The sequence below is a fragment of the Mustela nivalis genome (genome assembly GCF_964662115.1).
Source record: "Mustela nivalis genome assembly, chromosome: 1".
In the NCBI taxonomy this organism is placed as follows: Eukaryota; Metazoa; Chordata; class Mammalia; order Carnivora; family Mustelidae; genus Mustela; species Mustela nivalis.
Window position 1 is genome coordinate 31177938 of NC_139020.1, and position 22848 is coordinate 31200785.

A 22848-nucleotide genomic window follows, 5' to 3' on the forward strand; every position below is an offset into this window, starting at 1 on the left:
ACCTCTCCCTAAGGTAATGCCTGGATCTTCAAGTCACGTTTGATAAAGCAAGAATGTTGCCATCTCACTGTGGCAACTGTAATCACAAAATTGCAATCGTCGTCACAAAGAAGTACAACACATTAACTTCCACGGTATGTGCAATGAACTGTCATGCTGAATCCCAAACTCCCAAGAAGCCACCCACAATAGGCAATAAAGCGATCGAAATTTATGTTTATTGCTGTCAAAGCTATTCTTTCTTATGCATCGTGAGCCTGTCTGATCTTGACCTCAAAGAAAAGGAAAAAGCAAAACAAAACAACACAGTCTTGAAAGAACAGGTATGGGATGTGGTGCCTGGGAAGGTAAATCCCTCAATTGTTCTCACAAACTCACGGGCTTTTCATCGTTTAACGTTCTGATTTGCAATATCTGCTCAGTGTGTACATTGCTGCCTGGCTTCTGTTTGCATGGACAGTATCCTGTCATTGCAGAATGTTGGACCAAATATTCGCAACAGAAGACCTGGCATTGTAGATAACATGGTACTGGAAAAATCTCTTTGAAAAATGCTTTTATGGAATGAATACCTCATACCACTACCTGGAAGGTATTTCCCCCCCTACTGTCCTCAACAGGTCCCCAAAATCTTTTTTTCTGCTCCACCTGAAACCTTCAATTACTTGCCATGAGCTAAGTTATGAGTCAAATCATCTTAAATATACACGGCGGGGCATCTGAAAGCATAAAGCGTCAATTAAAAATAGATCAGTACCGTTAGTTAGCATTTCATTGACTCTAAGACTTGAGACTGCAGCCCTGGCGGCTGGAAACAAACAGAAAAAGGAGCAGAACAGAACAGGAAAGCCAGGGTGTCGCTTCAAGTTACCTTCGCAGATCGGATCTGCAGCACTCCCGTCTCCAGCTGTTTGATTCGAGAATCTTGGGTTGAGACGAGGACTCCATCCTTTCTCCACAGAATCGTGGGCACTGGACTGCCTGTGGCCACACAGCTCAGCACTAAAGTACCATCCACCGCTACAGTCTGATTCACAGGACCTTGTCGGATGACGGGGGGAGGCCGGTCCGCGATCACTGCCCAAAGAAACAACAGGAAATAGATTTCTACAACTGGAAGCAATTTTCTAATCATCCAAGCAACAGCAGTTGCTCTAGGCTTTGAAACGCACTAATTAAACAAGTACTTCAAGTAGGAGATGTGCATTATTCAGAATGCATTTCTACGATGCTCTGATTCGGGAATTTAAATTGAGATCTCATGTACTCCTTTTAGATGACCAAGAGAGCTCACTGCACTATGAGGTGACCTATTTAACACAAGAGTCCAAGATGGAAGTAAGAATTGTGGATGGTGGGTGACTGGGTGGCTCAGTCAGTTAAGCGTCTGCCTTCAGCTCAGGTCATGATCCCAGGGTCCTAGGATCGAGCCCTGCATCAGGCTCCATGATCAGTGAGGAGCCTTCTCCCTCTCCCTCTGCCTGCTGCTACCCCTGCTTGTGCTTGCTCTGTCAAATAAATACACCTAAAAAAAAATTGTGGATGGTGAAGTAAATGTCTAGTGGTAAGAAGTGGATGTGTACTTTTTAAACTTTAAGATATGTAAAAATCAAACACAACAACAAGAAATCACCTACCCCAAGGAAACTTATGAGACACATTTTCATGAATGAACTAAAGCCAACTCGACATCTGAGAACTGTTTTTTGTCCAACAGAAAAAAATATGATATCATACCAACATGTCCGACATTTTGAATTCCAAAATGGGCTTTGGACTTTTAGAATTTACAAGTTGATATTATTCAGCTCTTTTAATCCTGGAATTCTATTAACAGAATTATGTGGGTAAAAACTTCCCAATCCCAGTGAATTTAGGAAAAACTAGAAAACTATGCAAATACATTGTGAGTAGGCTAATCCAAAAATATAACTCAAGCTCATGTCCTAACCTGGGAAATATACTTCCATGCTAGAATTATAAGGATCGGAAACACTTTCATGAATTCTATTACTTTAAAAGTTTTAATGTACTATGGAAGGAAATAATGGAAGGGATTTTTATAATATATAAATTAAAAATGTTCTTATTATTACATAAAAAGCCTAAAACCTAAAAGCTTTATCTCAGACAAGGAAGCCATTATTTAGGCAAAAATCTAAAACAACTAGAGTATAACTAGAACAACTTGCATTACAGAGATGTTCTCAGTTTTCACTCCCTGATACAGTTAACTTAGGTGAAACCCTATAGATAAGATACTTTTTCAAATGAGTAAAAGTTAAAAATTAAATTTAAGAATTTTTTTCACTATCAAGCTTTATAATTCTGAATATCAGTTACAAAATTTTAAGTCACACATATACAAAGGTCTAGTTTAAGAAGTTGCCTGATTAAAAGAAACTGGTTGCCAGAGTAACTAAATTTTGGATGCAACAATTTGCCAAGTGAGATATGGCATGTTCAAAGCTTTATGCACCAAAGATTTTCACAAGCTGGAGTTACACTTCAATTTGTTCCTCTTCTACCATGCAATAATTATTAGTTTCGTGCATTCAGCTTAAGCAAAAACAAGAAGGCAAGAGAGTGAAATTAGCAACTGTATTTTCACTCCACCTTCTGATTCTCGGCCGTGCTTAATTACTGGTATGAAATTTGCAAATACCGGGGAGGCATGCTAGGCTGGAGTTCGTAACCTGGCAGGAGAGTTTCAGATACTCCACGAATGACAAATGTAAGTCAATGATTCCCTTGTTTAGAATTATTCAATCTTTTCTACATTTTCTGTTGAGATTGGTTAAAATCAAATTAGAGGCCCCACCTGTTAAGTGTAGAAAAAAAGAATCAAAGTGTTTTTATTGCTTTAGGGTTTTAGAAGATTCTACCACCTGTGTTCCCTAGATCCTAAGAATGAGTGAATATTTATTTCTAGACATTAATTAAATTAGTAACAGAGTTTCTTTATAAAGGATTATAATTAAATCCAGTAACAGAGTGGCTTACATTTGGTATTCTTGTTACATTTAGAAACAATCCAGTATCTGAGGATTTATTCGGTTTTCTGTATCTTTACGGTGCTTTGAGGTTTGAATCAGAGTTAGCATTATTCACATCTCCCCATCCTATCCCAACCCGGTTTAATGATACCGTTCCTCTGTCATTTATTTCTTCCTGTTTTACACTGGGTCGTTTACAAAAATAAGGCAAGAGAAGAAGAAGAAGAAGAGTAGGGTTGATTATCAGCTCCATCTGTCATGTGTCTTTGGGCCACTTCCTTAAATTCTCTAAGCCTCAGTTTTATTTTATCTATAATGGGAAGATAATAATGTTCTAGCTAGCTCAAGGGATTGCTATGAACATTTAAATGGAATAATAGATATGAACGTGCTCTGCTAATTGCAAAAAGGTATACATATGTATGAATTTTGATATTGCCACTTACCCTGTTCTGTAAAAAACTGATAGGTAAACCAGAGCTGAAGGATTTTATTAAAGCAATCTTGTGTTTTTAGGTAGAAAAAAAACGAAACATTTTGTTGTCATCATAAGGTAGAATAAAATACTGATAAAATATTTACATTTTCATAAACTAAAGAGTATAGTACTTTACTGAATCAAATATAAATTTAGGATTTATGAGAAGAACGTCAAGTTTTGGATCTACTAATTTTACACTGGCATTATTAAAATGAATTATCATTATTAGAATGAGTTTTAAAACAGTGAGTAAGTGCGTCTTGGAGAAAGATGTGGCCCTGAAATGAAAATGTTCCAGGGAGCCTGGGTGGCTCAGTGGGGAGTCTGCTTCTCTTTCAGCCCCTCACCCCACTCTCCGTTCTCTGTTTGTCTCAAATAAATAAATAAAAACCTTAAAAAAAAAAAAGAAAAGAAAGAAAGAAGATGCTCCCTGACTGTGCTCTCCAACACAGACACCATGAGCGTCCAGTGGATGCCGGACATCTGAATCTGGTTAGTGTGACTGAGGAACAGCATGTGTAATTTTAATAAGCTTTAAGTAATTGAAATTTTATTTCAAATCGTCTCATGAGGCAGCTGGCTACCATCCTGGACAGTACTAAGTTTTGTTGTAAATCTCAGTTCTGCTGCTTATGATCTGTATAATTTGGGCATAGTCCTTCACCAGTCTCTGCCTCCGTTTCCTTATCTGTAACATGAGACCTTGTCAAATTTAAAATTGTTGATATGGGAACAGTTCTCCGCATTAGTGCCTGACACAAAGGAGGCACTGGTAACTGTAACTTAGTATGGACAGGTATCAGTATGCTTGTGCTAGCTGTGGTCACGGTCCTGGTATAGACAGGGCCACAGATGGTGTAACCCGTTAAGCAAAGTTAAGCAAAGTTTACTATCTTTTCCTCACATTCATGAAATATATAAAGATCCTTAAAAAAAAAAAAAGAGCATATCATTAGAAGTCATATTTTAGTACGTCAAAAGCAATGGTCATGAAGACTATGTTAATACATAGAAATACATTCATAAAATAATTTTAAGTGAAAAAAATATAAGAGACTCAATTTCAGGAAACAAACTAAGGGTTGCTAGAAGGGAGTAGGATTGGGGTACAAGGTGTCTGCCTGATGGGCACTGGGAAGGGTATGTGTTGCGCTGAGCACTGGGTTTTGTGTAAGACTGATGAATCACAGATAATAGCCCTGAAACAAATAATACATTATATGTTAATAATAAAAACATAAAATTTTAATATATATATATTAAAAAAGGGAAAAATTAACATATACACATTGATGGGTTTAAGTATGAAAAGTTCATATTTATAGACCAACAGATATCAGAACTACGTATCACAATTTCTATCAATTTATATATTGATAGAAATATACAATTTGCCAATGTATCTCACAAACTTATGAGTTAGTTAGGGAAGTACAAGTCACCTGTCCAAGTCGACTAGTTGGTAATTGTCAGGTCTCTCTTTTCTGAATAAAAGTTAACACTCATTTCATTGTATATCAACAACTATTGAAAGATGAATGCAAGTGATTTTAAATTTTACGTAGCACTTGGTAATCATTAATTAATTTTCTCACATTCTAGTAATAAAGAAAAGAAACAGTTTCAATTAAATAGGTGATGGGAATTTCTATGTTCCTGGGTCACATGCTACTTGGGATAGATCACAGCTACAAATGACAACGTTTCAAAGACATTTCCTACTCCACCATATTCTGTGCCTCATGTTTTATTCTGTCTATCTTTTTTCCGTTTGCAAACAATAAAGAAAGGTCAAGAAGCTAAAGTCAAATAGCATCCAGAAACTAGTCTGCCTACTAGCTGTCCTCTTGACTTGATAACATGCAAAAACTCATGCTGTCAGCACTCAGGAATAATAGTTTGAAGAATGAATACATACTTGTTGTGTGTACAATGGCAATGAATTCCAAAAGAAAGAAAACGAAACTCAAAATACAGTACCACCCCAGCAAACACAAAACCATCTCAGATCTCCTCTGAGACTGTAAAATGAAATAGGAATTTAAATGTTAGGTTTCTGTTTTATATTAGTTCAGCAAAAATTGCTATCCTTGATCTAGTCTCACAAAGATAACAACTTATGACAATGCAGTATCAGATGGTATGTACGAAGCTTTGCTTTCAATAATTACTTAGAATAATAAGAAATACCTGAAAATATTTTTTAAAAATTTTTATTTATTTATTTGACAGACAGCGATCACAAGTAACAGAGAGGCAGGCAGAGAGAAAGGAGGAAGCAGGCTCCCTGCGGAGCAGAGAGCCCGATGCGGGGCTCAATCCTGGACCCTGAGATCATGACCTGAGTCGAAGGCAGAGGCTTTAACCCACTAAGCCACCCAGGCGCCCCTACCTGAAAATATTTTACCATAGTTTTCTTTGGCCATTTTTTCATGTCCACCTGTATATAGAAATTGTTTGTGTATATGAAGTTGTCTTATGAAGTTGCAATTATAAATTGTGTCATTCTGTGTTCCACTTCTACATGTTGGTTATATTGATCATTAGCAAACCCACTAGCCATTATTTAATAGCATTAATATATGTAAGAAATTATAAAAACATTTTAGGTCATTCTAACTAATTGGGGCCAATAATATATAATATGTATCACAGACAGAGGTTAAGAGTAGGGGCTTTAAAAGGAGACAGTCATAAGTTTGAATTCTGACTTAACCAAGAGTTAGGTGTTCATTCCATCCATGTTTCATCCATTCTTTCAAAAATTATCTATTGAGTATGTACCACATGTCAGACTTTGACAGTCTATTACCGGGTATGTATTTATTGGAGAGACATGGGCCCTACAATCATGGAACTTAATGTCTAATGAAGAATACAAGAAAATAGAGAACACAGAAAAGTATAGGATGCAATCTTTGTATTGATGGCAGGGTAGAGAATGCTCATATTTGAGGAGGGAAGGAATACTTTTTGAAGTAAGTGAAATTTCAAGTCAGTAGAAACAGCATGTGCAGAAGTCTTCAGATAATAGAAGAGCATAGCCAACACAAGAAAATGAGGGCATATAAGCAAATATAGAATTCAAAGCTGAGAATGCAGGGGTCAAATCATAAATTGTAAAGCACATTAAGGAATACAAACTTTATCCTGAGAACACTAAAAAATAAAATAATCAGATTAATATATTAAAAATTTCCTCCAGATTTTTTTTTTTAATTTCAAAATTCTATCTTTAAAATCTTTGCTAACATTACACTTACTTTATCCTGAGGTTAGGATCAAGAAAAATATTTCCACTATCACCAATTCTATTCATTATATTAGAGATCACAGACAGTGCAGGACAAGTAAGAGAAATAAAATGTATAAATATTGGAAAGAAGAAGTAAAACTGGTTTAATTTGCGGTTGACACATTTTGTGTATAACAATGTCAAAATAATCTACCTACAAACTCTTACATATGATTTAGTAAGTTGTATTTAGCAAGTTGCTATTTATGGGGTTAATATACAAAGAATCAATTGTATATCTGGCCTCAAACAGTACAATAAAGAAATATACATATTCTTTTTTTGAAATATATGTACATTTATATATGTGATATGCAGTCACATCAAAAATCATAAAATATCATAGGTATAAGTCTTTCAAAATACATGGAAGCTTTCTACCCTGAAAACTATAAAACTTTGTTGAGAGAATTAAAGATCTAAATAAATCAAGAAATATATATGAGATATATACCATTTCCCTAAATTGGAAGACTAAGATTGTTAAGATGTTAATTATTCCTAAACTGTTCAATAATTTAAGTGAAATCAAAATTGAAACCTCATATTTTTTTGTTGTTCTTTGGGGGGGTGTGTGGAAATTGACAAGGTCAATTTTAAAATTTTAAAATTATTAGAAAATTTTAAAATTATTAGAAATTGACAAGGTCAATTTTAAAATTTTAAACTTATTCTAGTGGTCAACTCCAAACAAGAAAAACAAAGTGGGAGGCTTACATTACCTTTTTGTCAGACTTACTATGAAGTGACAATAATTAAGACCCTACATATTGGCATGAATATATAAATGGAATATATTAGAGAGGATAGAATCAGAATCACACATTTACGTTTATCTGAGTTATGATTAAGAGACCACTGTAATTCAGTAAGGAAAATACTGTCTTTTCCACAAATGATGCTGGAACCATTAGTATCCATGTGGAGAGGAAAAGGAATTGTTGTCCTTGTTTTATACCATGCACAAAAGATAATTTAAAATGGATTAAAAACTCATATCTTATAAGTACAGACAATGAAATTTCTAAAAAAAAAGACATAGGAAGGGGTGCCTGGGTGGCTCAGTGGGTTAAAGCCTCTGCCTTCGGCTCAGGTCATGATCCTAGCACCCTGGGATCAAGACCCACATCTGGCACTCTGCTCAGTGGGGAGCCTGCTTCCTCCTCTCTCTCTCTGTCTGCCTCTCTGCCTACTTGTGATCTCTGTCAGATAAATTTTTTTTAAGTCTCAAAAAAAAAAAAAAAAAGACGCAGGAAAACATCTACATGGCCTTAAGGTAGGACAGAAAATTAAAAGCAACAACTACAAAAGAAAAATAATACATTGGTCCTAATCAAATTAGTGACGTAAGCCTTAAAATCATCATTAGGAGAATGACTGAAACTAAATATTTATAATACGTATCTGATAAATACTTGTGTCCGGAATATATGAGAAAATGAAAAAAAAAATGGGTACATTCATCTGCCAAAAGGCAAACCAAGATAACTGAGCGCATATGCCCATCTCTAGATTTGTATAAGAATATTTATTTACTTCGTTTAAAAAAGCCCATAAAAATTTAAAAAATAAAAATAAATTATAAAAAAGGGTGCCTGGGTGGCTCGGTGGGTTAAGCCCCTGCCTTCAGCTCAGGTCATGATCTCAGGGTCTTGGGATCGAGCCCCACATCAGGCTGTTTGCTCAGCAGGGAGCCTGCTTCCTCCTCTCTCTCTCTGTCTGCCTCTCTGCCTACTTGTGATCTCTGTCTGTCAAAAAAACAAAACAAAACAAAAAATATATATATACATATGAATGAAGCCCAAACTGAAAGCAATCTATCAGTGGAAGAGTACATGAATAAACTGTGAGCTATTTATACAATGGAATACTATATAGCAACAAAAAGAATGAATATTATATGTACATATATTTATTTTATGTATATATATATATATATACAAATGTGTATATATATTCTTATATATTTATATATATACTTTTTTTCTTTTCTTCTCAAATTGTTACTAGTGTCTGACTCACAGTGTGAGACATCACTGACTTCATAATGCATTTGGCATTAATTGATCAGGTATAAGGCAGTTGATTAACAGGACAGAATCACATTATTCATGGAAAACTAGTTCATTATGATGAGTTGTGAGCAGGACTTATCACAATTCATTTTACCTCCTTAATTTGGTGGGAAAAAAAGGATCTTTTGCACTAGGAGACTCTAAGATAACTTTATTTTCTAAAACATGGACTCATTCCCCTGAACAGATATTCAGTGTAAACTTCTTGCTTAATTGCTGTGCTTTCACGGATCTGACTTGATGCTAGAAATTTATAGGACAGCTAAGTTAAAATGAGAATAATTCTAGACTTAGTCATTGTATCGGCATCCTTTTTTAGCTTTTACACCAAAACTGCTCTCAGAAAGGATACACAGTAGAAAATAAACACATTTACTGACACTCTCTTTAGATCATAAGCCAAACTTGAACATTTTGAAATAAAATGCTCTACTTTACCATCAGTAACTTCCAAATACGCTTTTGTGATGATACTCCCGGCAACATTTAAAGTCTGGCAGATATAATAACCAACATCAGACCGCTGGACGTTGGTGATGGTGAGATCACCAGTCTGGGAGACTGAAAAGCGGCTGCTTGACTGTGGTGGCTGATATGAGAAAAGCAGATTCTAGAACCCAGTATTTGGGAGGAAAGAATAACAACAGGTTAATCTCTAGGTTCTGATATTTTGGCATGATACATACATACTTATAAAGAGCTATATAAATGTACACACACACATATACATACCGCACATGCATATATACCCAAAAAAGCTAAATATTCTTCCATCGCATACCACCCCACAGAGATACACACATACACCTAAACACGAAGTTTAATGACCTAGCCTTTTAGGAGGCTTTTAAAATTTCATTTTAAAATTTAAATAAATTCTAAACATTGATATGTACTTTTATAATTATCAAACAATACTAGATATATTTAAGAATTCATAATGGAGTTTTATTTTTTTAACTTTTTATTTTTATTTTTTAAAGATTTTATTTATTTTTTTGGCAGAGAGAGACACAGTGAGAGAGGGAACACAAGCAGGAGGAGTGGGAGAGGGAGAAGCAGGGTTCCTGCTTTGTTAACCTTCAGCTCAGGTCATGATCTCAGGGTCCTGGGATCGAGTTCTGCATCAGGGTTCCTGCCAAGTAGGAACCTGAGCTGAAGGCAGAGGCTTAACCCACAGAGCCACCCAGGCTCCCTTATTTATCTTTCTATATAAGTTAGCTTATATACAAAGTTAACATAAGATGTGATGTTTTGTGGTACAAATTTCTCACTATGCATCAAAATTTGTTCCCATGTTAAAGAGAGTGTATATTACATGGGAAATAACACTTCATGTCATTGCTTTTCATGAAATAAAGTCGAGATTTCTTCTAACCAAATGAAGTTGTTCCCTTTTTAAAAGTTTAATTGCTTTTTATCTTTTTAAAATTTTTATTTATTCATCTGAGAGAAAGAGAGATTGAAGGAACAAGTGGGGAGAGGGGCAGAGGGAGAAGCAGCCTCCCTGTGGAGAGAAAGCCTGACATGGGACTCCATCCCAGGACCCTGGGATCATGAGCTGAGCCAAAGGCAGACAATTAACTGACAACAGCTTTTTAACACATCTACTTTTATAAAGACTTTATCTACAGCTCTATGAATACACGCCCAGTGACAAAATTGTAGGAAAAAGTATGTTGTATCATTAAACCAAGCTAAACCAAGTCAAAATTATTTCAAAGTTTGACATAGTTTAAACTAAGTAACTTAACTATTTAATAACTAAATGAATCATTTGTTAAGAGATATTATTTATATATTTTTCAGAGACTGACAAAACACAAGCAGGTGGAGCAGCAGGTAGAGGGAGAAGCAGGCTCCCTGCTAAACAAGGAGCCCTGCGGGACTCCATCCCAGGACCCTGGGATCATGACCTGAGCTGAAGGCAGATGCTTAACCCACTTAGCTACCAAAGCGTCCCTCAATGAGTCACTCTTCTAAGAACTTCTAGTGGATTTACTATTACCACTATGTAGATATTCTTAAATAATACACTTCCAATTCTTTCTGTTGTAATAAAATATTTCATTTTTCCTTGTCTATTATTTGTGACCAGCAAATGTAGTCTTTGAGGCCAAATAGAATGTGTTAGAGACGACAAAGATACTGTAACTCAAACGAGGGTCCACATGCCATAAATTTGCCTACCAGTGTGAAAACAAAGGTGAACCGGATGCATTGCCTACAAAACGTTAGTAAGTGCAGACAGTAAGCTACTTCTAGGTTACCTATAAGAGCTCATTAAAAGCAAGACCACGAAACAATTTACCCAAGGTTGATTCAAGCAAAAAATTAAAAAAGGTTAGGAACAACTATATTCAAAATGAATGAGAATCTTTTTTACAGGTATCAAAAAACAAGTAAAGGGGAAAGCTTCATTTGTTGAAGCAAGCAAATCAATAAGAGATGAGGAAAAAGACTTAGATATAAAAGCTATTTTAAAGTTTCCTGTTATCTTTAAAGTAAAATTATTTCAAAATTTCCTTTTTATTAAGTTGAAACCCAATAGTGAACTTAAAGAACTTAAAGAACTTAAGAACTTAAGAATATAGAGCTTTATAATATAGTTCAGTGTATATAGAAAAATCTGGCTTATAAAATGTTTAGAGTTATTTGATATCTCATATAACAATCATATATGATAGTTTTCAAAGAATTAGAATATACTGAACTATATTTAACATGACAGCTATATTAAAAAGACTACCACATAGTTTGGTGCATCTTTGATTGATATATATAAATTGATATATATAATTGATATCTATTTATTGATCGGCATACAGACTCATACATACTTACATACATAAAGAAGTGAAGACACTTGAGATTCCTGGTATTTTCAGAGAAATTGCACTGAGTAACTGTTATCTCTGTTTTAAATGTGTGTAAATCTCTTTTAACATATAATTACAGAGGTGCCTGGGTGGTACTGTTAAGCGTAGGACTCTTGCTTTCAGTTCAGGTCATGATCTCGGGGTTCTGAGGTCGAGCCCCAAAACAGCTCTGCGCTCAGCACAAGGTTGGCTTAAGACCCTCTCCTCCTCGACCTTCGCCCCTCCACCCTGCGTGTGTGTGAGCACTTGCTCTAAAATAAACTAAACACATCTTTTAAAAAAACGTAATTACAGATATCTGAGTAATAGAAATAAAAATTAATTATGTCGAGAAAAAATGTAGTTTTTAAAAAACGTGGCTGAATTGGAAATAAAGGTAAATTTAATATGATAATTACTATGCAATCTAACACCCTTCCTAAAACTAGGAAGGGAAAATTGCTTTCCGATTTATAACAATGAAGGAAACTTAGTCTTCTCTCTCATAGTTGAAATTTTCTAGGGCATTCAGAGATTTTTCAATTCTCTTAAAGTAACAGCTATACCACTAGATAATGTTTTGGGTTTTCTTATGTATCGGGCACCTGCCTTTGCTGATTGAAATGCTAGAATAAGGTCTTACCTGACTCCCCTCTCTTCTCCAAAAAATAGCTGGTTGAGGATTTCCGGTTGCTTCACACTGGAACGTTACTGTTCGTCCCAAGGCAACAACCTGGTCACGGGGTTTCACAACAAAGTGTGGAGGTTCTAAAGGAGATGAAACAAATTATCGGAATCAAAACCATGTAGTTATTAACCTAATTGAGACAACTTGCTGATACCCCAAATGTGCTGCCATTTATTTTGTACAACTCATTATGCACTCTAAGATGTAATGTACCCGTTCTCATCCTTAATTTAATTGAAGCTAAATTGTTAAGTGCATATTTATAGAAGGGAATAGAATTTTTTTTTTCAGGGAAGAGGTTTTTTTTTTAATCAGCTGAACTTTTGAAGATTAGCCTCCACATTAAAAAGAATTCTGGAGCTGCAATTTGACCCTTTACTTTCAAAGTACACCTGAAATGTGTATGAATAAATACCTTTTCTCATTTAGAGCTGCTTAAAGGTGAATGGACTTTAATCATACAGCCAAGGACCTCCTGATGTAAGCAGGCCCTAAAATTACTTTAATTTAACTCCAAAGCTCCTGAAATGCTACCATGAAAATTATAACCATTTAGAATCTTCAGTCCAATTACTTGAATAGAAATGAATGTAAAGCAATAGTAGAGTCAAATGCCTCCTTCATTTACACAGGCAAGGGCATGTTCGAACAGAATATATATGGAAATGAGGGCAAATTTGAAACATCTGCTCATCCTGACATTATAAATACTGCCAGCTTTGTCCAAACTGTTTGATTTATACAGACTTAAATGGCCACTTCATCCAGCAGTAAATAGAGTGTCAGAAAATTGTGTCAGTTACACTGAGCGCAAAGGCAGCTGAAAACATTAGGTGTGCTGATGGAGTCACTCGGGGAAGGGCAGGGGAAGAAAAGCTTGTTTGGGGGCCATGCTTTACGGTTAGAAAAATGTGCACTGATTGTAAGTCTTTTTACCTACTGTTTACACGTTTCAAATGCATTTCTTATCAGCTGTTTGAAACACTTAATTATTCTTCTCTCTTGTCTCAGTTCAAATGGAAGTGAACATTTCCAGCCAAGCATTTATACAGGAGAGGGTACTTCCCATCCACTTTTTAAGACTGTTGCATTATTTTAAACCTTTTCTTTAAAAGTACTTTTAGTTACTTATAGCAGTCACTTGGGATAATGCCTTCAAGGGAATAGGAACCAAAGATTATATTCAGATTACGTCTACAAATGCTACCACTCTGCTCACAAGAATTTGATTTCTTTGTTAATGAAGGTGAGGGTTTGAAAAGGTGTTTTTCTCTTGATCAATACTGTCTAGGCAACTACATCTAAGACATATATACAAATATTTATAATATTATATATAAATTTTGTAAATCTCTCATTTAAAACATAAACCTCTTAAAAAAAAGAGAGATGTAACAGAATTTGTTGCAGATTGCATAGTGGCAAAACTGAAGAAAGCAATTAGATCTCCTAACTTCTAGATTAGTGTGATTTCTTCCATACTCCCTTTTTCTTTTTAATTGAAGTTTAGTAGAAATTATACCATTTGCCTAGGAAATTATAGGAGACCTGAAAAATCAGGTCAAATGCCTTCAAATGTCCTGTAACTTATGGGGAAGAAAATACGAAGTTAGGAGATAGAGTTTAGGTTCAATTTGGTAACACTGAAGTTCTAGCTTATAATTTTTTTAAACTCTGATTGTAATTGAGTGGTTTACTCGTGAGTTTAGCAAACACTATCATTATCCAGGTATAATAACAGACATGTGCCTCATTGCCTGGGGATTTTCTTCCATTTCCATCCATACAGGAGCATTTGATTCCACAGTTAGGGGCTGGAATAATTGAGGTAGAAATCAGATCAAGAAATTGAAAGGATTGACTGGATGATAAACTAAATCCAGAAGAGAGTTTGGTTTGTTTCAATAAAGGAAAAAACAAATGATTAATTAAATGACTGGGGGAATAGGACTTTCCAATATGCAGGGAATCTGAGTAGGAAAATATAAATGTTCAAACCACTCAGAGAAGTATAAACTTCGGGTGGTCTCTTTCCTAAATCTCAGAAGCATGTCTAATAACGTGTGCCAGAACCCATGTTTCTTTTATAAAACGCCAGCTCTCCTCCAACCTCAAAGACTTATTTGGGAACAAGGGATACAAACCCTTATGCTAACTTCATTTATCCTGCAGCAATCCTTCCACACAGGATATCTGCCTGGAAATGAATTTACTATGTTTTGCAGGCATCGTCTCCAGCCAACATCAACAGTGACATCAGCCACAAGATATGTCTTAGAAATATAACTTTAAAAAATCCTTTACTATATGTTTGTTAAATATTTAATATAAATATATCTCTATGAGAATGTAAATGGATCCAATAGGCCTCTGTCTATCAATCTAGCTATCACCATCATCTAACTTTTTAGATTGGGAAGGCCATTCATCACATCCATCTATTTGATATTTAGGATAAAATGTTGGAACATTTTTTCAAAGACTACATTTAAACTTGCTAAAATTGAAAATACATAGCCATGTTACTAACGTCATAGAGGGTCAGTGTTAAAAATTTAGAAAATTAGACAAGCAAAGAAAATAAGAAGCGCTACCTATAATTCAACCATGCAAATTGGACCATAGTGTTTTAAAATATGCTTCTACACTATCATTTCAATAGCCATTTAATAGTTCATATGCAAATTACTTAAATTACTCAACCAAGCTCTTGTTTTTAAATTTGGGTTTGTTTCCAATTTTCAGTATTAAAAACAGTAGTGACATTAACATTCTTCCCAATTATTTTTAAGATGATTTCACCTGACGCCTCCTCTCTAGGGCACTTTCCTCCCTAACCTTACAAACTGAACATTAACATCTTTGCCAAACTGAGAAAAAAAAATCTGCTATTAACTAGCCTTTTTATGTTCATGAAATTAAACATTTATTTTCACATTACCTTGTCACTGATATCCTATTTGTTGGGAATATTGTATTCCTATGCTTATCTTTTTTATTTTTAAGAACAATTGACAGGCAAAATTTTGTCCATTTCTCATCTATGCTGTAAATAGATTTTTTCACTTTATAGACAGTCTTTCTAATCTGGTTAAGCATTTTTGGTATTCATTCTATCAATAAAATATAGATCATATGATATATAATAAATTAGGTAAATAATCACCTCCATTTTCATCCTATACTTTTGTCTTCATGCTTTTTTATGTTTAAATATTGATCCATATATATTTTTACACTTATGGTGGCATCTAGAAGGCTATTTTTTTAAATAGGTCCCTTATTGCATCACCATTATTGAACAATCCATCCTATCTATATTAGTCTGAACACCTTTAGAATATCTGTATAGCTCTTTAACTTAAAAAATAGGGAGTTTTTCTTAAAGTCAAATTATTCCCTGGCATACCACTTAGCATCCTCATGCAAAATTCGCCAAAAATGGTGTTCCAGCACTTTTAAAGGGTGAATGTACCTTCCTGAACGTACTGATCATGAGAGTACTTAGGAACCTAATGACTATTTATGTGAAGACACGTGTTTATCAGAGCAAACTTTGATACATTTTGGAAACATCCTGCAATTATTTCTTACATAAAATGAAATGAACCTGACACATAGAAATGAAAATGAATGCATACAGCCCTAAGTGCAAGATTTTTCATCAACAGCACTTTGACCATTACAGAAGAATAGTTAGAAAAGCTCAGGTTGATAGACATGAATTCATAAACATATTTTGGGTTAAAAAACCCCAAATCGTTCTGGGGGCACCTATTTTTGTTTATCTTGTAAAATATAAATTGAAATAGTACTTCACCACAATATAAACCTATCACTTATTTTATCACTCAATTAAGGAGAGAAAAAAAAATAAAAGGACGCAGATCACACATCATTTAATAAGACATAAAGTTAGCAACCCCATTACCTTTACTCTTTGTCACAGTTACCCATACTTCCTGCAGACTTTATTCTGTGCAGTCTGTCTTTGTGGCCAATGACAAGTGAAACATGGAGGCTGATTGGTTGAAGGACATGGAAGGGTATGGATGGAAAGGGGAAGAGAAGTTCCAGTCACAGTGACACGGTGATTAGAAGATGGCCAATAAAATGTCAACTTACCAGACCCAACTAAAACAAAAAAAAGAAAACATGAAATAAATAAAAAATAAAGAAACAGAAACGAAACAGAAAAAGTAATAAGATTTGACTTAACAATGATATATTTTTTTTAAAGTAAAATAAAGAACACGTTAATATTTGGCTCATAACGGTCCATGAATGAATATTTGTTAGCATTTTAAGTATAATCATGAGTAACTTAAGAAAAGCAGAAATGAGTCTTAAAATTTCTACTATGATTAAATGACAGAGCTACAATGGATGATAGCCATACAATTATAAAACACATTTCAATGACTACGTTTGATAGGGTTAGATAACTACATATGTAATGGGTTTAAAAACACTATAAATCTTAACTGCTAAGGCTACTTAGAATAGAAACCAAGCATCTAAATCAAAGATAAAGCAGTGTTAAATCATACAACTCCACCATCAGATTAATTTTTTAAAAAGTTCGTGCTACCAATGATATTCTATTAAATCCATGTTTCTCATACTTAAATAAGCACATAAATCACCCTAAGACCTGGTTAAAATACAAATTATAATTCCATAGGTCAGGAGTGTGGCTTGAGATTTTGTATTTCTAATAAGCACACAGGTACTGCTGGTCCACAACTATAGGCCGAGTAGCAAGGTTATTAAAAGGTTATTAAACACCTAAATCCTTGCAAAATTTTAATTGAGGAGACACAGAAAAAATATGAACACATGAAAACTGGTAAAACTTTATAAACCTATCTAATGAAGTCAGAATCACATTACCTGCTTTCAACCCTAAAACACTGGGCATTTTAATATAGAAAGTTCAAGTGATAACATATTTTAAATATTGGAAGGTGACGATTTTGTTTTGCTCTTTTAGAGACAAAGGCAATAACCGCCAAATGCAGAACTTTATCATGGAAGTATACAGCCATCATATACAGCCACCATACATTTGATTCAAGTAAATAACTCCCACATCTTTAAGCAAATCAAAATTACTTTAATTTGATACACATTCCTGTAGTTTAAATAAATAAACAGTGCCAAGCACTGGTACTTATGTGAAAGGGTACAACTTTAAAATAGTGACAATACGACAATAAAACAGAACACAACAAAAAACTTCCATTGGACTATAAACAACCTTCGCAAGTTATTTCCCGGGCTGCATCAGAAATTACATTTCCTTAATGCCTGCCCCTAGGGAAAAATAAAACACAAGGGGCTGGGGAAAGCTCAGGTGTCAGACGGGAATCACGGGACATTTTGGTACAATGTATGGTCTGAAGCAATACATTCAAGCTCAGTTTATGTTGCTTCGCTTTTGCTTTATGGGTATGCTTAGTAATCCAAGCAGAAGGATAAAAATGTATGCTTTAAATAAAATACAGAATAATAAAAAAATAAATGAAAAGAAAAACAAGACAGAGACAAACGCTCTCTTGCCTGTTGTTACCTCATAAGCAAAATTTTCAGAAACACATTTCAACTCACGTGTTCCCTTCATGAGTAAAATAATTTGTCTTTCTTTTTCACTCTAAAGAAAAAAAACTTCAAGCATAATATTTTGTGCACTCAGGCAAGGAATGTTTAAAAAACAACAACAACAACAACCTTTTCCTAGCTTATTTAGGAATGATCAACAGCTATGCCACCTAGACTTGAAAACAGAGTTTTTGAATCCTTCAACAAGATACTATCTTTTAAATGACAGGGTGGAATATTTAGAAACTACAAGAAAGAGAAGCTGACAAACTGTAGCAATAGAATTTGCTTTGCAAAAGCAAAAGGCTATAGAATTACCTTTTGAGATAACATGGGAAAATAAATTTGATACTAGATAGATACAGTTAAGAGTAAGCCTTATTTATTTATTTATTTATTTAGGTTTTAAGAGTAAGCCTTATTTATGTATTTTTTTTTAAAACCTTTTTTTGGGGGGAAAGATTTTTATTTATTTATTTGACAGAGAGAGAGATCATAAGTAGGCAGAGAGGCAGGCAGAGAAAGAGGGGGAAGCAGGCTCCCCGCCAAGCAGAGAGCCCAATGCAAACCTCGATCCCAGGACCCTGAGACCATGACCTGACCCAAAGGCAGAGGCTTAAGCCACTGAGTCAGGTGCCCGTGAATAAGCCTTATTTAAAGTCAAGAGACTATAGGAATGACTCTGAAAGATTTTCTAGTCATATATTTTCAGTAATTTAAAATTCCTGAAAAATCTCAAAAATATCCAACATGTTAGATACAAGAAAATTACTCGGAAGCAGATCATTTAAAAGTTTTAAAGTGCTTTTCCCTGCTTGGAGGTTTTACCAGCGATCAAATCAAATGAGTTGAATCTTTCATTAATTAAAACCTAATGTATTCAAAAACTTCTGGCTGATATATTTGCATATCACATCAATGACAAATGACAAGTGGAAAATATTCCATCAAGTATTCTAAGAACAACATCTAACAGAGAAGCTTCCAAAGCATCAGAGTTTTTGAAAGTAACCTATCTTGCATGATCATTTAAGCTTTTCACAACCATGGTTATCAGGAAATGAGGTCTCTTATCTAAATGAAAACTGGCCCGTCACAATTTAACCCCCCTTTTTATTTATTCTAGTTTCAGGAAACAAATACATGCCATGAATACCCTCCATTTAAAATCCTTTTTACTCACTTGAAGAAAATGACCAACCTAAACTTTCCCTTCTTAAGAAAAAATGATAGAAATTAAAGTTTTTCTCAGATTTCCCCTTTTACCACACTTCTCTCAGGGTCAGGTCAAAGAATTTTCTCTCCATACAGAGAGCAGGGAACTTCTATACAATGATCAGCTAGGACACCATGATTGTCCAGCTAGGTATGTCTGAGAAAAGCAGAGTAATTTGGATCACGTTCATTCATTATCCTCTGAAGTCTGTGGTTTATGGGCAGTCTCACTCCTACACTCCCCTAACTCTTGTCCACTCCTTTTCTTTCTACTTTAAAGGCCAGGAGTACCTCTACCCTAACTCCCTTTTCTCGTTAAGAAAGAGGAAAAGCCTGTCTGTCTCTATCGCTAATAAAACAATAAAACTATAAAATGTTAGCGCTAGAAGTGACCTTAGAACTTATCAGTCTAACCCCATCTTTTTTGCATGAGAAAATGGGAACCTAAATTGTTCAATAGCTTTCTCAAGGTCACAGATGACTAGCCACAGACTGCCTTTTCAACTAAATTCAAGGCTAATTTTGACTAAACTCAAGTTTCTGCATACAGTTTCCTTCTGGCTAACCAGTTTAGGGAGAACTCTATGCAACAGGACATAAAAGGTATTTGGTTTTACATTTAAACTGTCATAAAATGTTTACCCTAAAACCATTACCATTAAAATAATTACTACCTTGGAGAGGAGAAGTGAGTTGGGGGAAATCAGAAGGGGAGACAAACCATGAGGGCCTACGGACTCTGAGAAACAAACTGAGGGTTTTGGAGGGGGGGTTGGGGGGTTGGGTGAGCCTGGTGGTGGGTATTAAAGGAGGGCATGTATTGCATGGAGCACTGGTGTGGTGCATAATCGATCAACCTTGGAACACTGAAAAAAATAAAATAAAATTACCCCAAAAATTACTACCTATGTATAAAAACTTACTAAAATAATTGTTTATGATATTTAAAATCTTTTAAAAATAGTTAGCTATAGTTTTAAAAAGACATGGAAAATTAACAGATAAGAAGATAGTAGGCTTAAAACCTCTTGAAAAAATTCACCTTTTTGGAAAAAAAGATAATGTGATCATTTTTTTTTAAAAGAATTTATTTATTTATTTGACAGAGAGAGATCACAAGTAGGCAGAGAGGCAGGCAGAGAGAGAGAGGAAGAAGCAGGCTCCCAGCTGAGCAGAGAGCCTGATGCGGGACTCGATCCCAGGATCCTGGGATCATGACCTGAGCCGAAGGCAGTGGCCTAACCCACTGAGCCACCCAGGTGCCCCATGATGTGATCATTTTTTAAGGGTGAGACAATTTTCATCATTTCATCACTTGAAATCATTGTAAACTGAATAATACTTTTTTGAAAGGCAAGAACAAATTATATTTCCACACAATTACTGTTATAGTAAATATGTTAAGTAGGAAGTAAAATAAACTCAGAAAGTAAGTATGTATTTTTAAGAGGTTAAAACTCACTATTTTTTTTTAACATGGCAACATTACGCATATTACAATCCATCCTCAGTAACATCTCTAACTTGTGTTTACATTTGAGGAAGTTTGGAAAGGGGTGAGGGATTAGAGATTTTGACACAAAGCTGAGTTTGTATAAAAACCACAACGCTTTCACCTAGATCACATTATCTTGGTGGGGAGGAGGAGCATTCTGCAAAGTCTAAATATTTATATAAATATATATATATATATATATATATACATACACATTTACATAATACATATAAACTATATAATTATAAAACCCTAGTTCCTGATTGAGCGTAAAAAAAGAAAAAAAGATAGCTTTCTTTAAAATCTTTGGAGACATACAAATATTACATACTTCTGTTAAAAAAATTTAAAATGGAATGATTTAGCCTTTCTCTTTCCCTTTCTCCTACCTTTCCTCCCTCCCTCCCTGCCTCCTTTTTCCCTTCCTCACTCTCTCTCTCTCTCTCACACACACACACACACAGACTCACTCTCACACACTCACACACACACACACAGACTCACTCACACACACACACATAGACTCACACACACACACACAGACTCACACACACACACACACACACACAGACTCACACACACACACACACACACACAGACTCACTCACACACACACACACAGACTCACTCTCATACACACACACACTCAGAATGAGACTTTCTTCCTCTTTTGAAAGTGACATCAAAGATCCCCCAGCTGTTAAATTACTTTAAAACCTTCTAAGAATATACACTGTCCAGATAATAATCTTTAGGTATAAATGAGAAGCTCAGAGAAGCAAAAATGGAAGGAAGGAAGGAAGGAGAAAGAGAAGGAGGCTTTCTCTTATCTGTTTGTCATACACAGGAGATAAGGTCAGAAAGATGATAAACGTCAAAAAAATATATAGAAGCTAGAGAAGGAAAGGTTTTGTGTGTGGGGTTTTTTTTTTTTTTTTTTTTTTTTTTTTTGGTCTGAGTAAATAAGGTAGCTGTACAGATACTTAATGCTTCAGATTAGGTGTAATAAATACTGGGAGCAGCCAATCTTGGTAACTACTTAGGCCAGAAGAGAGGAAGATAATAGGCCTAAATAACAGCATGAGTGACTTAGGGAAAGTACAGAGAAGAAGCAGTTAACAGTAAAGGCCACTGAACCATGAATGGTTGCCAACTGTGATGTCTCCAGAGGTCTTTAAAAATGGGATTTATTTCCATTTGGCCACAACAGTTGAGCTATAACCCTGTCTGGTAAAGGAACAGAGTAGTTGACTCTTAAAGTGCTTTATATGCTATGATTTTAAGAGAATGGAAATTCAGAGGCAAAGCAGGATAATGGATATATCCCTCTGGGAAACAGTCCCAGTATTTTCCCTTCAGATTATGTATATATAAACATATACTCTACTAGAAAATGTTCTCAAAAATATTATTTTCAATTAGCATTACTTTAAGTTGATGAAATCCTTTAGATACATAGCTCCTATGATAAATAAAGAACATATAAGAAAATTCCAAGAAAATATTTGCATAATTAACACAACAATGATTAAAATTTTGATATTTTCTCACCAAATCTCAATTTTTGAAGAATAATGGCAACTATATTCAAGTTTATCCTATAAGTTAAATAAAATATTAGAATTCTTCATTGTTAGCAACATAATTATTTTGAAATGTAATGACACAAGACTACCACAGTATGTGAGTCTAAAATAACGTTAAGTATTCTAAACTCCTAGAATAACTCTATAAAAGATTTCATAGCTAAGCAAATTTCACTAAGGTAAAACCAATCTTATTAATAAATATCAGAGAGCAACAGCTCTCTTGAATGTGCTCTAAATCAAATCACCATGACTATGGAATTCTCCTAATTCACAGATACTAGTTTTCATTATTAGTAACTATATTCAAATGAATCTTTAAATTGATGGGGTTCTTTTTCATTCTCATATCATTTTTTTCATTGACTAGCAGAGTTCAATTAATAAATCTGACAGACTCAGATGGTAAACAGCATATTCCAGAAGAAGGTGAATGAAGTAAAAGAGTGAGTTACAAGACTCTTTTGAGAAGAAATACATTTTTATTAAGACAAAGGAACACTCAAATTTTCAAGTAGTAAAGCTAGATATCTTTGAACTGACAGAACCCACTCACTG

The 22848-nt window shown here is 34.7% G+C and overlaps 1 protein-coding gene across 2 annotated transcripts in view; it reads right to left on the reverse strand.

The window, feature by feature from the left end:
* ROBO1 (roundabout guidance receptor 1) overlaps positions 1-22848 on the reverse strand; it is a 1158618-nt gene that overhangs the window by 69595 nt on the left and 1066175 nt on the right. For both annotated transcript variants that reach the window (XM_082690172.1, XM_082690173.1), the window contains 3 exons: positions 12349-12473; positions 9286-9457; positions 872-1077 (listed from right to left, as the gene is read on the reverse strand). In XM_082690172.1, the coding sequence (XP_082546298.1) occupies positions 872-1077; positions 9286-9457; positions 12349-12473 (503 nt within the window). The remainder of the gene's footprint in view (positions 1-871; positions 1078-9285; positions 9458-12348; positions 12474-22848) is intronic.